This window comes from Salvelinus sp. IW2-2015, unplaced genomic scaffold (assembly GCF_002910315.2).
Source record: "Salvelinus sp. IW2-2015 unplaced genomic scaffold, ASM291031v2 Un_scaffold3150, whole genome shotgun sequence".
Classification (NCBI taxonomy): Eukaryota; Metazoa; Chordata; class Actinopteri; order Salmoniformes; family Salmonidae; genus Salvelinus; species Salvelinus sp. IW2-2015.
This window is the reverse complement of record NW_019944438.1, coordinates 42,830-57,330: the sequence shown is the minus strand read 5'-3', so window position 1 is coordinate 57,330 and position 14,501 is coordinate 42,830. Positions and strand designations below refer to the sequence as shown.

At 45.0% G+C, this 14,501-nt stretch overlaps 1 protein-coding gene across 1 annotated transcript in view; it reads right to left on the bottom strand.

Moving 5' to 3' along the window:
- LOC112075422 (chondroitin sulfate proteoglycan 4-like) overlaps nucleotides 1–14,501 on the bottom strand; it is a gene marked incomplete at its 5' end in the record, with an annotated part of 57,588 nt that overhangs the window by 4,804 nt on the left and 38,283 nt on the right. The window contains 3 exon segments of the mRNA XM_070440903.1: nucleotides 95–417; nucleotides 2,251–2,434; nucleotides 3,391–3,563. Coding sequence (XP_070297004.1) covers nucleotides 95–417; nucleotides 2,251–2,434; nucleotides 3,391–3,563 — 680 coding nt within the window.

Genomic DNA, 14,501 nt, shown 5'->3' with positions numbered 1-14,501 from the left:
TCAAACAGATTTAAAAAAAAATACTTTTAAAAACAGTCCAGAAATAAACAGTTGGATAAAAGTGTGCAAAATACAAGTTAGCAACATTAAGTACCTGGCTGTCGTCCGAAGGGCGCTGGGCCGGCTTCCCCTTGGGGTTCAGCCAGGTGTCGAAGACAAAGCGGTCGTGGAGCGTCTCGGAGTCGTCATGCCGGTACGTGATGCCATACTTGTTGAGGATGTACTGGGAGAAGTTGGGTTTCTCCACGGTGAGGTTCCTCTCTCCCACCACAATGACCCCGTGCTGGGGTAGAGACTTTACCTGGAACCAGATCTCGTGAGAGCTGCGCTGGGGTGTGGGCAGCTTGGACATAAGGTTAGACGCATCCAGCTTGGACTTGTCGATGACGATGCGGTCACCCTCAGTCACCACAGCACCTAGAATGCAACGAGAGACAAGTCGGTATGGAGGACCGAAGCTGCCATAATTACTGTGCATTCGGAAAATATTCAAACCACTTCCCTTTTTCCACATTTTGTTACGTTCCAGCCTTATTCTAAAATGGATAAAATAAAACAATTTCCTCATCAATCTACACACAATAGTGCATAATGACAAAGCAAAAATAGGTTTTTAGAATTTTTTGCAAATGTATTAAGAATAAGAAACGGATGCCTTATTTACATAACTGTTCAGACCCTTTGGTATAAGACTCAAAATTAAGCTCAGGTCCCGCAGTTGACAGTGCATGTCAGAGCAAAAACCAAGCCATGAGCTCCGAGACAGGATTGTGTCGAGGCACAGATCTGGGGAAAGGAACCTAAACATTTCTGCAGCATTGAAGGTCCCCAAGAACACAGTGTCCTCCATCATTCTGAAATGGAAGAAGTTTGGAACCACCAAGACTCTTCCTTGAGCTGGCCGCCCGGCCAAACTGAYAAATCAGGGGAGAAGGGCCTTGGTCAGGGAGGTGACCAAGAATCCGATGGTCACTCTGATAGAGCTCCAGAGTTTCTCTGTGGAGATGGGAGAACCTTCCAGAAGGACAACCATCTCTGCAGCCCTTCACCAATCAGGCCTTTATAGTAGAGTGGCTAGACGGAAGTCACTCTTCAGTAAAAGGCACATGACAGCCTGCTTGGAGTTTGCCAAAAGGCACCTAAAGGACTCTAAAAGATTATATTGTTTGATGAAACCAATATTGAACTCTTTGGCCTGAATGCCAAGCGTCACGTCTGGAGGAAACCTGGCACCATCCCTACGGTGAAGCATGGTGGTGGCAGCATCATGCTGTGGGGATGTTTTTCAGTGGCAGGGACTGGGAGACTAGTCAGGATCGAGGGAAAGATGAATGGAGCAAAGTATAGAGAGATCCTTGATGAAAACCTGCTCCAGAGCGCTGAGGACCTCAGACTGGGGGCGAAGGTTCACCTTCTAACAGGACAGCGACCCTTAGTACACAGCCAAGACAACGCAGGAGTGGCTTCGGGACAAGTCTCAGAATGTCCTTGAGTGTCCCAGCCAGAGCCTGGACTTGAACATGATCGAACATCTCTAGAGAGACCTGAAAATAGCTGTGCAGCGATGCTCCCCATCCAACCTGACAAGAGCTTGAGAGGATCTGCAGAGAAGAATGGGAGAAACTCCCAGACTTGTAGCGTCATACCAAAGAAGAGACTCAAGGCTGTAATCGCTGGCAAAGGTGCTTCATCAAAGTACTGAGTAAAGGTCTGAATACTTATATAAATGAGATATCAGTTTTTTGTTTTTAATACATTTGCAAACATTTCTAAAAACCTGTTTTTGCTTTGTCATTATGAGGTATTGTTGGTAGATTGATGAGGGGAAAGAACGATTTAATCCATTTTAGAATAAGACTAACGTAACAAAATGTTAAAAAAGGTGTCTGAATACTTTCCAAATGCACTGTATGTGTGCAATCATTCATCCTTTTATTTATTTATCCATTTATTTATCCATTTATCCATATATTTAMCCATTTATTTATCSATTCATTTATTCATCTATCCATTTATTTATCCATTTATTTATCCATTTATTTATCCATTRATTTATTTTTTGCATTTATCTATTTGTGTGTTTTATTTATTAATTTAATTCTAATTTTGGCAGCTTTGGTCCACCCATGGGTAAAAAAATAAATATGTTGCTAATATTTCATACCCCTTAATTGTATAATATTCATGGGAAAATGAACATTGCATAATGTCTAGTTGTTGTACATCATCAAGGATTCACCGACAGCCCACCTGTGTTAGCGAGGAGCAGAGTCTGGCGGTCGTGTCCAGCATTCTCATAGGAGATGTCCATCTCGAAGGTCTCYTTCTCCAGGGAAGCTGGAGGTGAGGACACCGAGAAGGTCATGGAGTCCATGGCGGACCAGCCAACCGACGCCACAAGACTCTGGATGTACAGAATCTCCCGCTGGTCCACCTGAGACACACACACACACAGAGAGARCAGAAATCAGTGAAGGCTGGTGTTACTATGAATCGGAAGGGCAAGCCTGGGAATTTCCCCACTTTTGTAACCTATACTTGGCCCCACTTTTGTATCCCCATTTCAACGTAACCAACAAAAACTAAAGCGTTAGACAAAACACTGAACATCAGAACTTTAGTCATCAACGAATAATTCAAGACGTGAACCCTTCACATGAGTTGCTTCTTCCGCTGGAGAAGATCTAGTCTGTGGTTGATATTCAGAATATAAACATATGTATAATGCATGTCTATGTACTCAGCTGTAGAGAGTGTGACCTGAGGCCTTATCCAATCAAAAACACTGACCACGCTTCCCGCCAAGGCCAAACAACATTTGTTGTGGCTTGAATTGGAATTTATATCCTGTGGAGTTTCCTKCTGTTTGTTTCTCACCGTAAATATTGTTTTACTGAACAAATGAATCAGAATACACTCTCCCACACAGTGCAAGAAGAGTCTTATTTTGTCCTCTCGTAGAAACTACTGCGGCCATACAGTACCAGGCAAAAGGTTGGACACACCTACTCATTCCAAGGGTTTTCTTTATTTTTCTTTACTATTTTCGACATTGTAGAATAATAGTGAAGACATCAAAACTATGAAATAACTCATGTAAGTAACCAAAAAAGTGTTAAATAAATCAAAATATTTTCTATTTTAGATTCTTCAAAGTAGCCTCCCTTTGCCTTGATGACGGCTTTGCACAAGTCTTACTGTATGTATCAAGTGCTGATCCAGGATCTGTCTATTTAATCATGTTAATTGTGATCTAAAAGGCGAAACGTTACCAGCACTCCAACTCAGTTGTAGGACCCTGGTCTCCCCTGTCCAAATAACCTTATTGATTATGAAAAGTAATCCTAAAATCAGCACTCCTCAGGTTCTGGTTAGTTGTTAGGTTCTTACCATTGTCTGTGTGAAGGAGGAGACGTCAACAGTCAAATTATCAGACAGCACTGTCACCAGTCTGCCTAGTTTTGGTCGACGAATCACGTTGAAGGTAATGGTGCGGTTGGATGTGTCGCTCTTGTCATTGGTCACCGCCTGCAGGTCCTCCTTGGTGATTGGTGTAGTAGAGCCTGTTTATGGTGAAACAATAAATCGGTAAATAAATGCTCCAACATATGGACCTATGGAGGATGTAACCATGGCGCCGGAGAAGAAGGCTGACGTTTTACCGGTTGTTTGTTTGTTTGTTCGTTTGCTTTGTTTGTAACTTATGTTTGTAACTTATTTTGTTGCTGCTACCGTCTCTTATGACCGAAAATAACTACTGGACATCAGGACTGCGATTAATCACCACGGACTGGTAGAATCATTTTTCTCCTTTCACGAGTCTGACGAGCCCAACTTGAATGATATACTGCTTTCTCGGGAACAGGCCCAGATCCCTGTGATTTGCCTGAAGAGAACGCGGAGAAAAAGGGGCCAGAGGGCGGGCTGCCTTCTGAGAATTCGTAGGCGATCGAATAAACCCCCACTTCCTTCCATTCTGCTAGCAAACGTGCAATCTTTGGAGAATAAAATCGATGACCTACGCAGAAGATTAAACTACCAACGGGACATTCAAAACTGTAATATCTTATGCTTCACGGAGTCGTGGCTGAACAACGACACTATCAAGCTGGTTATACGGTGTACCGGCAGGATAGAACTGCGGCGTCTGGTAAGACAAGTGGCGGCAGACTATGTATTTTTGTAAATAACAGCTGGTGCACGATATCTAAGGAAGTCTCGAGCTATTGCTCGCCTGAGGTAGAGTTTCTCATGATAAGCTGTAGACCACACTATCTACCAAAATAATTTGAATCTGTATTTTTCATAGCTGTTTACATACCACCACAGACTGAGGCTGGCACTAAGACCACACCCAATGAGCTGTATTCCGCCATAAGCAAACAAGAAAACGCTCACCCAGAGGCGACGCTCCTAGTAGCCGGGGACTTTAATGCAGAGAAACTTATTTACGTTTTCCCAAATTACTATCAGCATGTCACATGTGCAACCAGAGGAAAAAAAACTCTGGACCACCTTTACTCCACACATGGAGACACGTACAAATCTCTCCCTCAACCTCCATTTGGCAAATCTGACCATAATTCTATCCTCCTGATTCCTGCTTACAAGCAAAAAATTCAAGCAGGAAGCCCCAGTGACTAGATCAATAAAAAAGTGGTCAGATAAGCAGATGCTAAGCTACAGGACTGTTTTGCTAGCACAGACTGGAATACGTTCCAGAATTCCTACGATGGCATTGAGGAGTACACCACATCAGTCATTGGCTTCATCAATTAGAGCATCGATGACATCGTCCACACACAGACCGTACGTACATACCCCAACCAGAAGCCATGGATTACAGGCAACATCCGCACTGAGCTAAAGGCTAGAACTGACGCTTTCAATGAGCGGGACTCTAACCCGGAAGTGTATAAGAAATCCCGCTATGCCCTCCGACAAACCATCAAACAGGCAAAGCTTCAATACAGTACAAAGATGGAATTATACTACACTGGCTCTGACGCTCGTCGGATGTGCTTGCAAACCATTACAGACTACAAAGGGAAGCACAGACGAAAGCTGCCCAGTGACACGAGCCTTCCAGACGAGCTAAAGTACTTCTATGCTCGCTTCGAGGCAAATAACACTGAAACATGCATGAGAGCACCAGCTGTTCCGGAAGACTGTGTGATCACGCTCTCCGCAGCCGATGTAAGACCTTTAAACAAGTCAACAATCACAAGGCCGCAGGGCCAGACGGATTACCAGGACGTGTACTGCGAGCATGCGCTGGCCAACTGGCAAGTGTCTTCCCTGACATTTTTAACCTCTCCCTGTCCGTGTTTGTAATACCAACATAGTTTAAGCAGACCACCATCGTGCCTGTGCCCAATAACACTAAGGTAACCTGCCTAAATGACTACTGACCCATAGCACTCACATCTGTAGCTATGAAGTGCTTTGAAAGGCTGGTCATGGCTCATATCAACACCATTATCCCAGAAACCCTAGATCCACTCCAATTTGCATTCCGCCCCAACAGATCCACAGATGATGCAATCTCTATTGCCACTCCACACTGCCCTTTCCCACCTGGACAAAAGTAACACCTATGTGAGAATGCTATTTATTGACTACAGCTCAGCGATCAACACCATAGTGCCCTCAAAGCTCATCAATAAGCTAAGGACCCTGGGACTAAACACCTCCCTCTGCAACTGGATCCTGGACTTCCTGACGGGCCGCTCCCAGGTGGTAAGGGAAGGTAACAACATATCTGCCACGCTGATCCTCGACATAGGGGCCCCTCGGGTGCGTTCTCAGTCCCCTACTGTACTCCCTGTTCACTCATGACTGCATGGCCAGGCACGACTCCAACACCATCATTAAGGTTGCCAATGACAACAGTGGTAGGCCTGATCCCAGACAACGACTAGGCAGCCTATAGGGAGGAGGTCAGAGACCTGGCCGTGTGGTGCCAGGACAACAACCTCTCACTCAACGTGATCAAGACAAAGAAGATGATTGTGGACTACAGGAAAAAGAGGATCGAGCACGCCCCCATTCTCATCGAAGCCAGTGGAGCAGGTTGAGAGCTTCAAGTTCCTTGGTGTCCACATCACCAACAAACTAACATGGTCCAAGCACACCAAGACATGACAAAACCTATTCCCACTCAAGAGACTGAAAATATTTGGCATGGGTCCTCAGATCCTCAAAAGATTCTACAGCTGCACCATCGAGAGCATACTGACTGGTTGCATCACTGCCTGGTATGGTAACTGCTTGGCCTCCGACCGCAAGGCACTACAGATGGTAGTGCGTACGGCCCAGTACATCACCGGGGCAAAGCTTCCTGCCATCCAGGACCTCTATACCAGGGGTGTCAGAGGACCCTAAAAATTGTCAAAGACTCCAGCCACCCTAGTCATAGACTGTTCTCTCTGCTACTGCATGTCAAGCGNAATCGGTAAATAAATGCTCCAACATATGGACCTATGGAGGATGTAACCATGGCGCCGGAGAAGAAGGCTGACGTTTTACCTCCTATTGTCCTTTTTTGTTAGTTTATTAGCTTTGTTTGTAAATGATAATTTTTTACTTATTTTGTACATAATGTTGCCGCTACCGTCTCTTATGACCGAAAATAACTTCTGGACATCAGGACTGCGATCAATTACAATGGACTGGTAGAATATTTTTTTTCCTTTCACGAGTCTGACGAGCCCGATGCGATTGATATACTGCTTTCTCGGGAACAGGCCCCAGATCCCCGTGATTTGCGTGAAGAGGAGGCGGAGAAAAAGGGGGCTGCCTTCTGAGAATTCGTAGGCGATCTAATAAACGCCCACTTCCTTCCATTCTGCTAGCAAACGTGCAATCTTTGGAGAAATAAAATCAATAACCTACGCGGAAGATTAACCTCTGGGATATGTGGGACGGTAGCAACATCCAGTGAAAATGCAGAGCGCCAAATTCAAATAAATTACTATAAATATTTTACTGTCATGAAATCACACATTCAATATACCAAATTAAAGCTACACTTGTTGTGAATCCAGCCAAAGTGTCAGATTTCAAAAATGCTTTACGGCGAAAGCAAACAATGCTATTATCTGAGGATAGCAACCAAGCAAACAATCACAGACCATCATATTTCAACCCTCCCGGCGCGACACAAAACGCAGAAATAAAAATATAATTCATGCCTTACCTTTGACGAGCTTCTTCTGTTGGCACTCCAATATGTCCCATAAACATCACAAATGGTCCTTTTGTTCGATTAATTCCGTCGATATATATCCAAAATGTCCATTTATTTGGCGCGTTTGATCCAGAAAAACACAGGTTCCAACTTGCACAACGTGACTACAAAATATCTCAAAAGTTACCTGTAAGCTTTGTCCAAACTACTTTTGTAATACAACTTCAGGTATTTTTTTACGTAAATAATCGATAAAATTGAAAACGGGATGATCTGTGTTCAGTACCGGAGGAAAATAATGTGTAGCATGCTTTCTGGTCACGCGCCTCTAACAAACAGTACACTTCACTGGAGCACTTAATTCTGAACATGGCTACTTCTTCATTTCTCAAAGGAAAAACCTCAACCAATTTCTAAAGACTATTGACATCCAGTGGAAGCGATAGGAGCTGCAGGAAGGTCCCTTAGAAATCTGGATTCCCAATGAAACCTCATTGAAAAGAGAGTGACCTCAAAAAAAAAATCTAAACGGTTTGTCCTCTGGGTTTTTCCTTCCAAATAAGTTCTGTTATACTCACAGACATGATTCAAACAGTTTTAGAAACTTCAGAGTGTTTTCTATCCAATACTAATAATAATATGCATATATTAGCATCTGGGACTGAGTAGGAGGTAGTTTACTCTGGGCACGCTTTTCATCCAAACGTGAAAATGCTGCCCCCTATCCACAAGAAGTTAAAACCTCTTACAGCTACCCCCCCCTTCTTTCAACTACCAACGGGACATTCAAAACTGTAATATCTTATGCTTCATGGAGTCGTGGCTGAACAACGACACTATCAACATACAGCTGGCTGGTTATACGCTGTACCGGCTGGATAGAACAGCGGCGTCTGGTAAGACAAGTGGCTGTGGTCTATGTATTTCTGTAAACAACAGCTGGTGCACGATATCTAAGGAAGTCTCGAGCTATTGCTCTCCAGAGGTAGAGTATCTCATGATAAGCTGTAGACCACACTATCTACCGAGAGAGTTTTCATCTGTATTCTTTGTAGCTGTTTACATACCACCAGAGTCAGAGGCTGGCACTAAGACCGAACTCAATGAGCTGTATTCCGTCATAAGCAAACAAGAAAACGCTCACCCAGAGGCGACGCTCCTAGTAGCTTTAATGCAGGGAAACTTTATTCCATTTGATCAAATTTCTATCAGCATGTTAAATGTGCAACCAGAGGGAAAAAAACTCTGAACCACCTTTACTCCACACACAGAGACGCATACAAATATCACCCTCAACCTCCATTTGGCTTGGATTTGATCACAATTCTATTCTCCTGCTTCCAAGCAAAAATTCATGCAGGAAGCCCCAGTGACTAGATTAATAAAAAAGTGGTAAGATGAAGCAGATGCTAAGCTATAGGATTGTTTTGCTAGCACAGACTGGAATATGTTCCAGAATTGCTACGATGGCATTGAGGAGTACACCACATCAGTCATTGTCTTCATCAATAAGTGCATCGATGAAGTCGTCCACACACAGACCGTACGTACATACCCCAACCAGAAGCCATGGATTACAGGCAACATCCGCACTGTGCTAAAGGCTAGAGCTGACACTTTCAATGAGCGAGACTCTAACCCGGAAGCTTATAAGAAATCCCGCTATGCCCTCCGACAAACCATCAAACAGGCAAAGCTTCAATACAGTACAAAGCTGGAATCATACTACACTGGCTCCGACGCTCGTCAGATGTGGCAGGGCTTGCAAACAATTACAGACTGCAAAGGGAAGCACAGCCGAGAGCTGCCCAGCGACACGAGCCTACCAGACGAGCTAAAGTACTTCTATGCTCGCTTCGAGGCAAATAACACTGAAACATGCATGAGAACACCAGCTGTTCCGGAAGACTGTGTGATTACGCTCTTGGCAGCCGATGTGAGTAAGACCTTTAAACAGGTCAACATTCCCAAGGCCGCAGGGCCAGACGGATTACTAGGACGTGTACTGCGAGCATGCGCTGACCAACTGGCAAGTGTCTTCCCTGACATTTTCAACTTCTCCCTGTCAGTGTGTAATACCAACATATTTTAAGCAGACCACCATCGTGCCTGTGCCCAAGAACACTAAGGTAACCTGCCTAAATGACTACTGACCCATAGCAATCACATCTGTAGCCATGAAGTGCCTTGAAAGGCTGGTCATGGCTCACATCAACACCATTCTCCCAGAAACCCTAGATCCACTCAAATTTTCATTCCGCCCCAACAGATGATGCAATCTCTATTGCCACTCCACACTGCCCTTTCCCACCTGGACAAAAGGAACACCTGTGTGAGAATGGTATTCATTGACTACAGCTCAGCGTTCAACACCATAGTACCCTCAAAGCTCATCAATAAGCTAAGGACCCTGGGACTAAACACCTCCCTCTGCAACTGGATCTTGGACTTCCTGACGGGCCACCCCCAGGTGGTAAGGGTAGGTAGCAACACATCCGCCACGATGATTCTCAACATAGGGGCCCCTCGGGTGCATTCTCAGTCCCCTCCTGTACTCCCTGTTCACTCATGACTGCACGGCCAGGCACGACTCCAACACCATCATTAAGGTTGCCAATGACAACAGTAGTAGGCCTGATCACCGACAACGACTAGGCAGCCTGTCGGGAGGAGGTCAGAGACCTGGCCGTGTGGTGCCAGGACAACAACCTCTCCATCAACGTGATCAAGACAAAGAAGATGATTGTGGACTACAGGAAAAAGAGGACCGAGCACGCCCGCATTCGCATAGTCACAATCATATAGCATATCCTAGAACCTATAGGCACACATAATGATACATAAAACCTTTAAAGTGAACAAATGATGGGTAGCTACAGTGCCTTCGTAAAGTATTCAGACCCCTTGACTTTTTCCACATTTTGGTAGATTACAGCCTTATTCTAAATATATATATATTTTTTCCCTTCATCAATCTACACACAATACCCCATAATGACATCACAATACCCCATAATGACATCACAATACCCCATAATGACATTTTAGCTGATATCACATTTACATAAGTATTCAGACCCTTTACTCAGTAATTTGTTGAAGCACCTTTGGCAACAATTACATCCTTGAGTCTTCTTGGGTATGACGCTACAAGCTTGGCTCACCTGTATTTGGGGAGTTTCTCCCATTCTTCTCTGCAGAGCCTCTCAAGCGCTGTCAGGTTAGATTGGGAGCATCGCTGCACAGCTATTTTCTGGTCTCTCCAGAGATGTTCGATCGGTTTCAAGTCCGGGCTCTGGCTGGGCCACTCAAGAAAATTGAGACTTGTATCAAAGCCACTCCTGCATTGTCTTGGCTGTGTTCTTTGTGTTGTTGTCCTGTTGGAAGGTGAACCTTCGCCCCAGTCTGAGGTCCTGAGCGCTCTGGAGCAGGTTTGCATCAAGGATCTCTCTGTACTTTGCTCAGTTAATCTTTGCCTCAATCCTGACTAGTCTCCTAGTCCCTGCCGCTGAAAACATCCCCACAGCATGATGCTGCTACCAACATGCTTCACTGTATGGATGGTGTCAGGTTTCCTCCAGAAGTGACGCTTGGCATTCAGGCCAAAGAGTTCAATCTTGGTTTCATCAGACCAGAGAATCTTGTTTCTCATGGTCTGAGTCCTTTAGGTGCCTTTTGGAAAACTCCAAGCGGGCTGTCATGTGCCTTTTACTGAGGAGTGACTTCCATCTGGCCACTCCACCATAAAGGCCTGATTGGTGGAGTGCTGCAGAGATGGTTGGCCTTCTGGAAGGTTCTCCCATCTCCACAAAGAGCTCTGTCAGTGACCATTGGTATTCTTGGTCACCTCCCTGACCAAGGCCCTTCTCCTCCGATTGCCCAGTTTGGCCGNTTATTTCACTGCTGCTCTTCAATTACTTGTTACTTTTATCTCTTATTCTTATCTGTATTTTTTTTTTAACTTGCATTGTTGGTTAGGTGCTAGTAAGTAAGCATATCACTGTTTTGGCCTGGTGATTTGGTCTACACCTGTTGTATTTGGCGCAAGTGACTAATACAATTTGATTTAAATTTTATGAACACAGTCACAATCATATAGCATATATATCCTAGAACCTATAGGCATAATGATACATAAAGCCTTTAAAGTGAACAAATGCTGGGTAGCTACAGTGCCTTCGTAAAGTATTCAGACCCCTTGACTTTTTCCACATTTTGGTAGGTTACAACCTTATTCTAAAATATATTTTTTTTTTCTTCCCCCTCATCAATCTACACACAATACCCCATAATGACATCACAATACCCCGTAATGACATCACAATACCCCATAATGACATCACAATACCCCATAATGACATTTTAGCTGATTACACATTTACATATGTTTTCAGACTCTTTACTCAGTACTTTGTTGAAGCACCGTTGGCAGCAATTACAGCCTCGAGTCTTCTTGGGTATGATGCTACAAGCTTGGCACACCTGTATTTGGGGAGTTTCTGTCAGGTTGGATGGGGAGCGTTGCTGCACAGCGATTTCAGGTCTCTCCAGAGATGTTCGATCGGGTTCAAGTCCGGGCTCTGGCCGGACTTGTATCGAAGCCACTCCTGCGTTGTCTTGGCTGTGTGCTTTGTGTTGTTGTCCTGTTGGAAGGTGAACCTTCGCCCCCAGTCTGAGGTCCTCAGCGCTCTGGAGCAGGTTTGCATCAAGGATCTCTCTGTAATTTGCTCAGTTAATCTTTCCCTCGATCCTGACTAGTCTCCCAGTCCCTGCCGCTGAAAAACATCCCCACAGAAAGATGCTGCCACCACCATGCTTCACCGTAGGGATGGTGCCAGGTTTCCTCCAGATGTGACGCTTTGCATTCAGGCCAAAGAGTTACATCTTGGTTTCATCAGACCAGAGAATCTTGTTTCTCATGGTCTGAAAGTCTTTAGGTGCCATTTCGTAAACTCCAAGCAGGCTGTCATGTGCCTTTTACTGAGGAGTGGCCTCCCTCTGGCCACTCTACGATAAAGGCCTAATTGGTGGAGTGCTGCAGGGATGGTTGTCCTTCTGGAAGGTTCTCCAATCTCCACAGAGGAACTCTGGAGCTCTGTCAGAGTGACCATCAGGTTTTTGGTCACCTCCCTGACCAAGGCCCTTCTCCCCCGATTGCCCAGTTTGGCCGAGCGGACAGATCTAGGACGAGTCTTGGTGGTTCCAAACTTCTTCCATTTAAGAATGATGGAGGCCACTGTGTTCGTGGGAACCTTCAATGCTGCAGAAATGTTTTGGTACCCTTCCCCAGATCTGTGCCTCAACATCAAGCACAATATGTTCGGAGCTCTACAGAAATCTCTTTAACCTCAGGCTTGTTTTTGCTCTGACATGCACTGTACAACTGTGGAGACTTATATAGAAGGTGTGCCCTTTCAAATCATGTCCAATCAATTGAATTGTACCCAAGTGGACTCCATATAATTGTAGAAAGCATTCTTCAAGGATGATCATGGAAACAGAATGCACTGAGCGTCCAATTCGAGTCTCAAGTTAGGACTGAATATCTATGTAAATAAGGTATTTTTTTTGAACATTTTTTTTATACATTGTGCCAAAAATTCTGAAAAAACTGGTTTTCACTTTGAATTGGGGTATTGGTGTAAATCATTTTAGAATAGGCTAGATAAAATGTGGAAAAGTCAGGATGAATATTTCGTAGTATATCACAACTTTGGTGTGTTGAAAAATTTGATGTGACTTCTGAAGTTAACATAGTTAGTTATGTTAATAGCTACATCCCAATATGTTCTAAAGTGTTTCCAAAGTGTAGGTACACTTTTATTTGGTAAACCTCGTCATAATCCAACACTTCCAGAAAAACAAGTGACCAGTCTGACGCACATTTTAAAAGGCAGATGTTATTAAGCTATCCTCCGAAGGCCGTTAACTCCAGACTGGAACATATTGCTGTGCAGTGGCACACGTGTAAAACAGACAGAGGGACAAACTCTTTTTGATCCTTTAAAAAAAAAAAAAAACAGTGTGGCAAAGACACAAAACCACACCCCAAAACATGTGGACGCTTGTAGGATATAAACAAGTATATAATCCTTCTACGAGAATCTGACGATGGTGGAGAGATATGAAAACAGAGGAGAGAGGGCGATGAGCTTAACAGGAGTGATGTTCAGTCCTCTGTCTCTTCTCCACCTTCTCTCTCTCCTCTTCTTCCCCATCCTCTCCCACCCCTCTCTCTCTCCTCTTTCCCAGTCCTTCTACCTCCAACGTCTCCTCTCTCCTTCTTCTCTCCCAGCCATCTCAGGGACTCTTCTTCCTAGTGGAAGAAGAGGAGAGAGGAGGTCTCTACATTTTTCTTCGTCATTATGGAGACCTGTGAAAATGTGTTTGCCTCAGGTCTATGTTTCTCTCACATAAGTATGTTTATAGTGTGCTCTTTCGCTAAAGGAGAAATACCGACCACAAGAGCAGGAGCGGAGTAGCGAGAGCAGTGGTGCAACGGATAGCAGAGGCGGAGTTGGCAGAAGGTTAAAGGGCGGAAGTGGCGTAGCAGAGAGCGGAGTGGGCAGCAGAGAGCGGAGTGGCAGAGAGAGTGGGTAAGAGACGTGATGGTAGCAGAGAGCGGAGTGGGTAGCAGAGAGCGGAGTGGCAGAGCGGTGTAGCAGAGAGCGAGTGTTGGTAGCAGAGACGGAGTGGGTAGACAGGTAGCAGGAGATGTGGGGCGTAGTACAGAGAGGCAGTGGGTAGCAGAGACGATTGGGTAACAGAGAGCGGAGTGGTAGCAGAAGCGGAGTGGGTAGCAGAGAGTGAGTGGGGGTAGCAGAGAGCGGAGTGAGCACAGAGACGGAGTGGTCAGGAAGCGGAGGGTAGCAGAACGGGATAGGTAGAGGAGCGGAGTGGCTGAGCAGAGTGGTGTCAGAGAAGGGTATGAGGTGAGCAGAGAGGCGAGTGGGTACAGAGAGGAGTGGGTAGCAGAGAGCGAGTGGGTAGAAGAGACAGAGTAGCGGAGTGGTACAGAGAGCGGATGGGCAGCAGAGAGGGAGTGGTAGGAGACGGAGTGGTAGCAGAGTAGCTGCAGTGGGTAGCAGAGAGCGGGAGTGGCGTACAGAGAGGGAGTGGTAGCAGAGAGCGAGTGAGTAGCAGAGACTGAGTTGGTAGCAAGGAGCGGAGTGGACAGATCAGAGAGCGGAGTGCTATCAGGAGAGCGAAGATGGCTAAATTTTATCTTCCTGATTAAAATTGTGTTTTTTGTTTTGTTGGCTTTTGAGTTAACTTTTTTTTTTTTTTTTTTACCTTATTTTGTATATGTTGC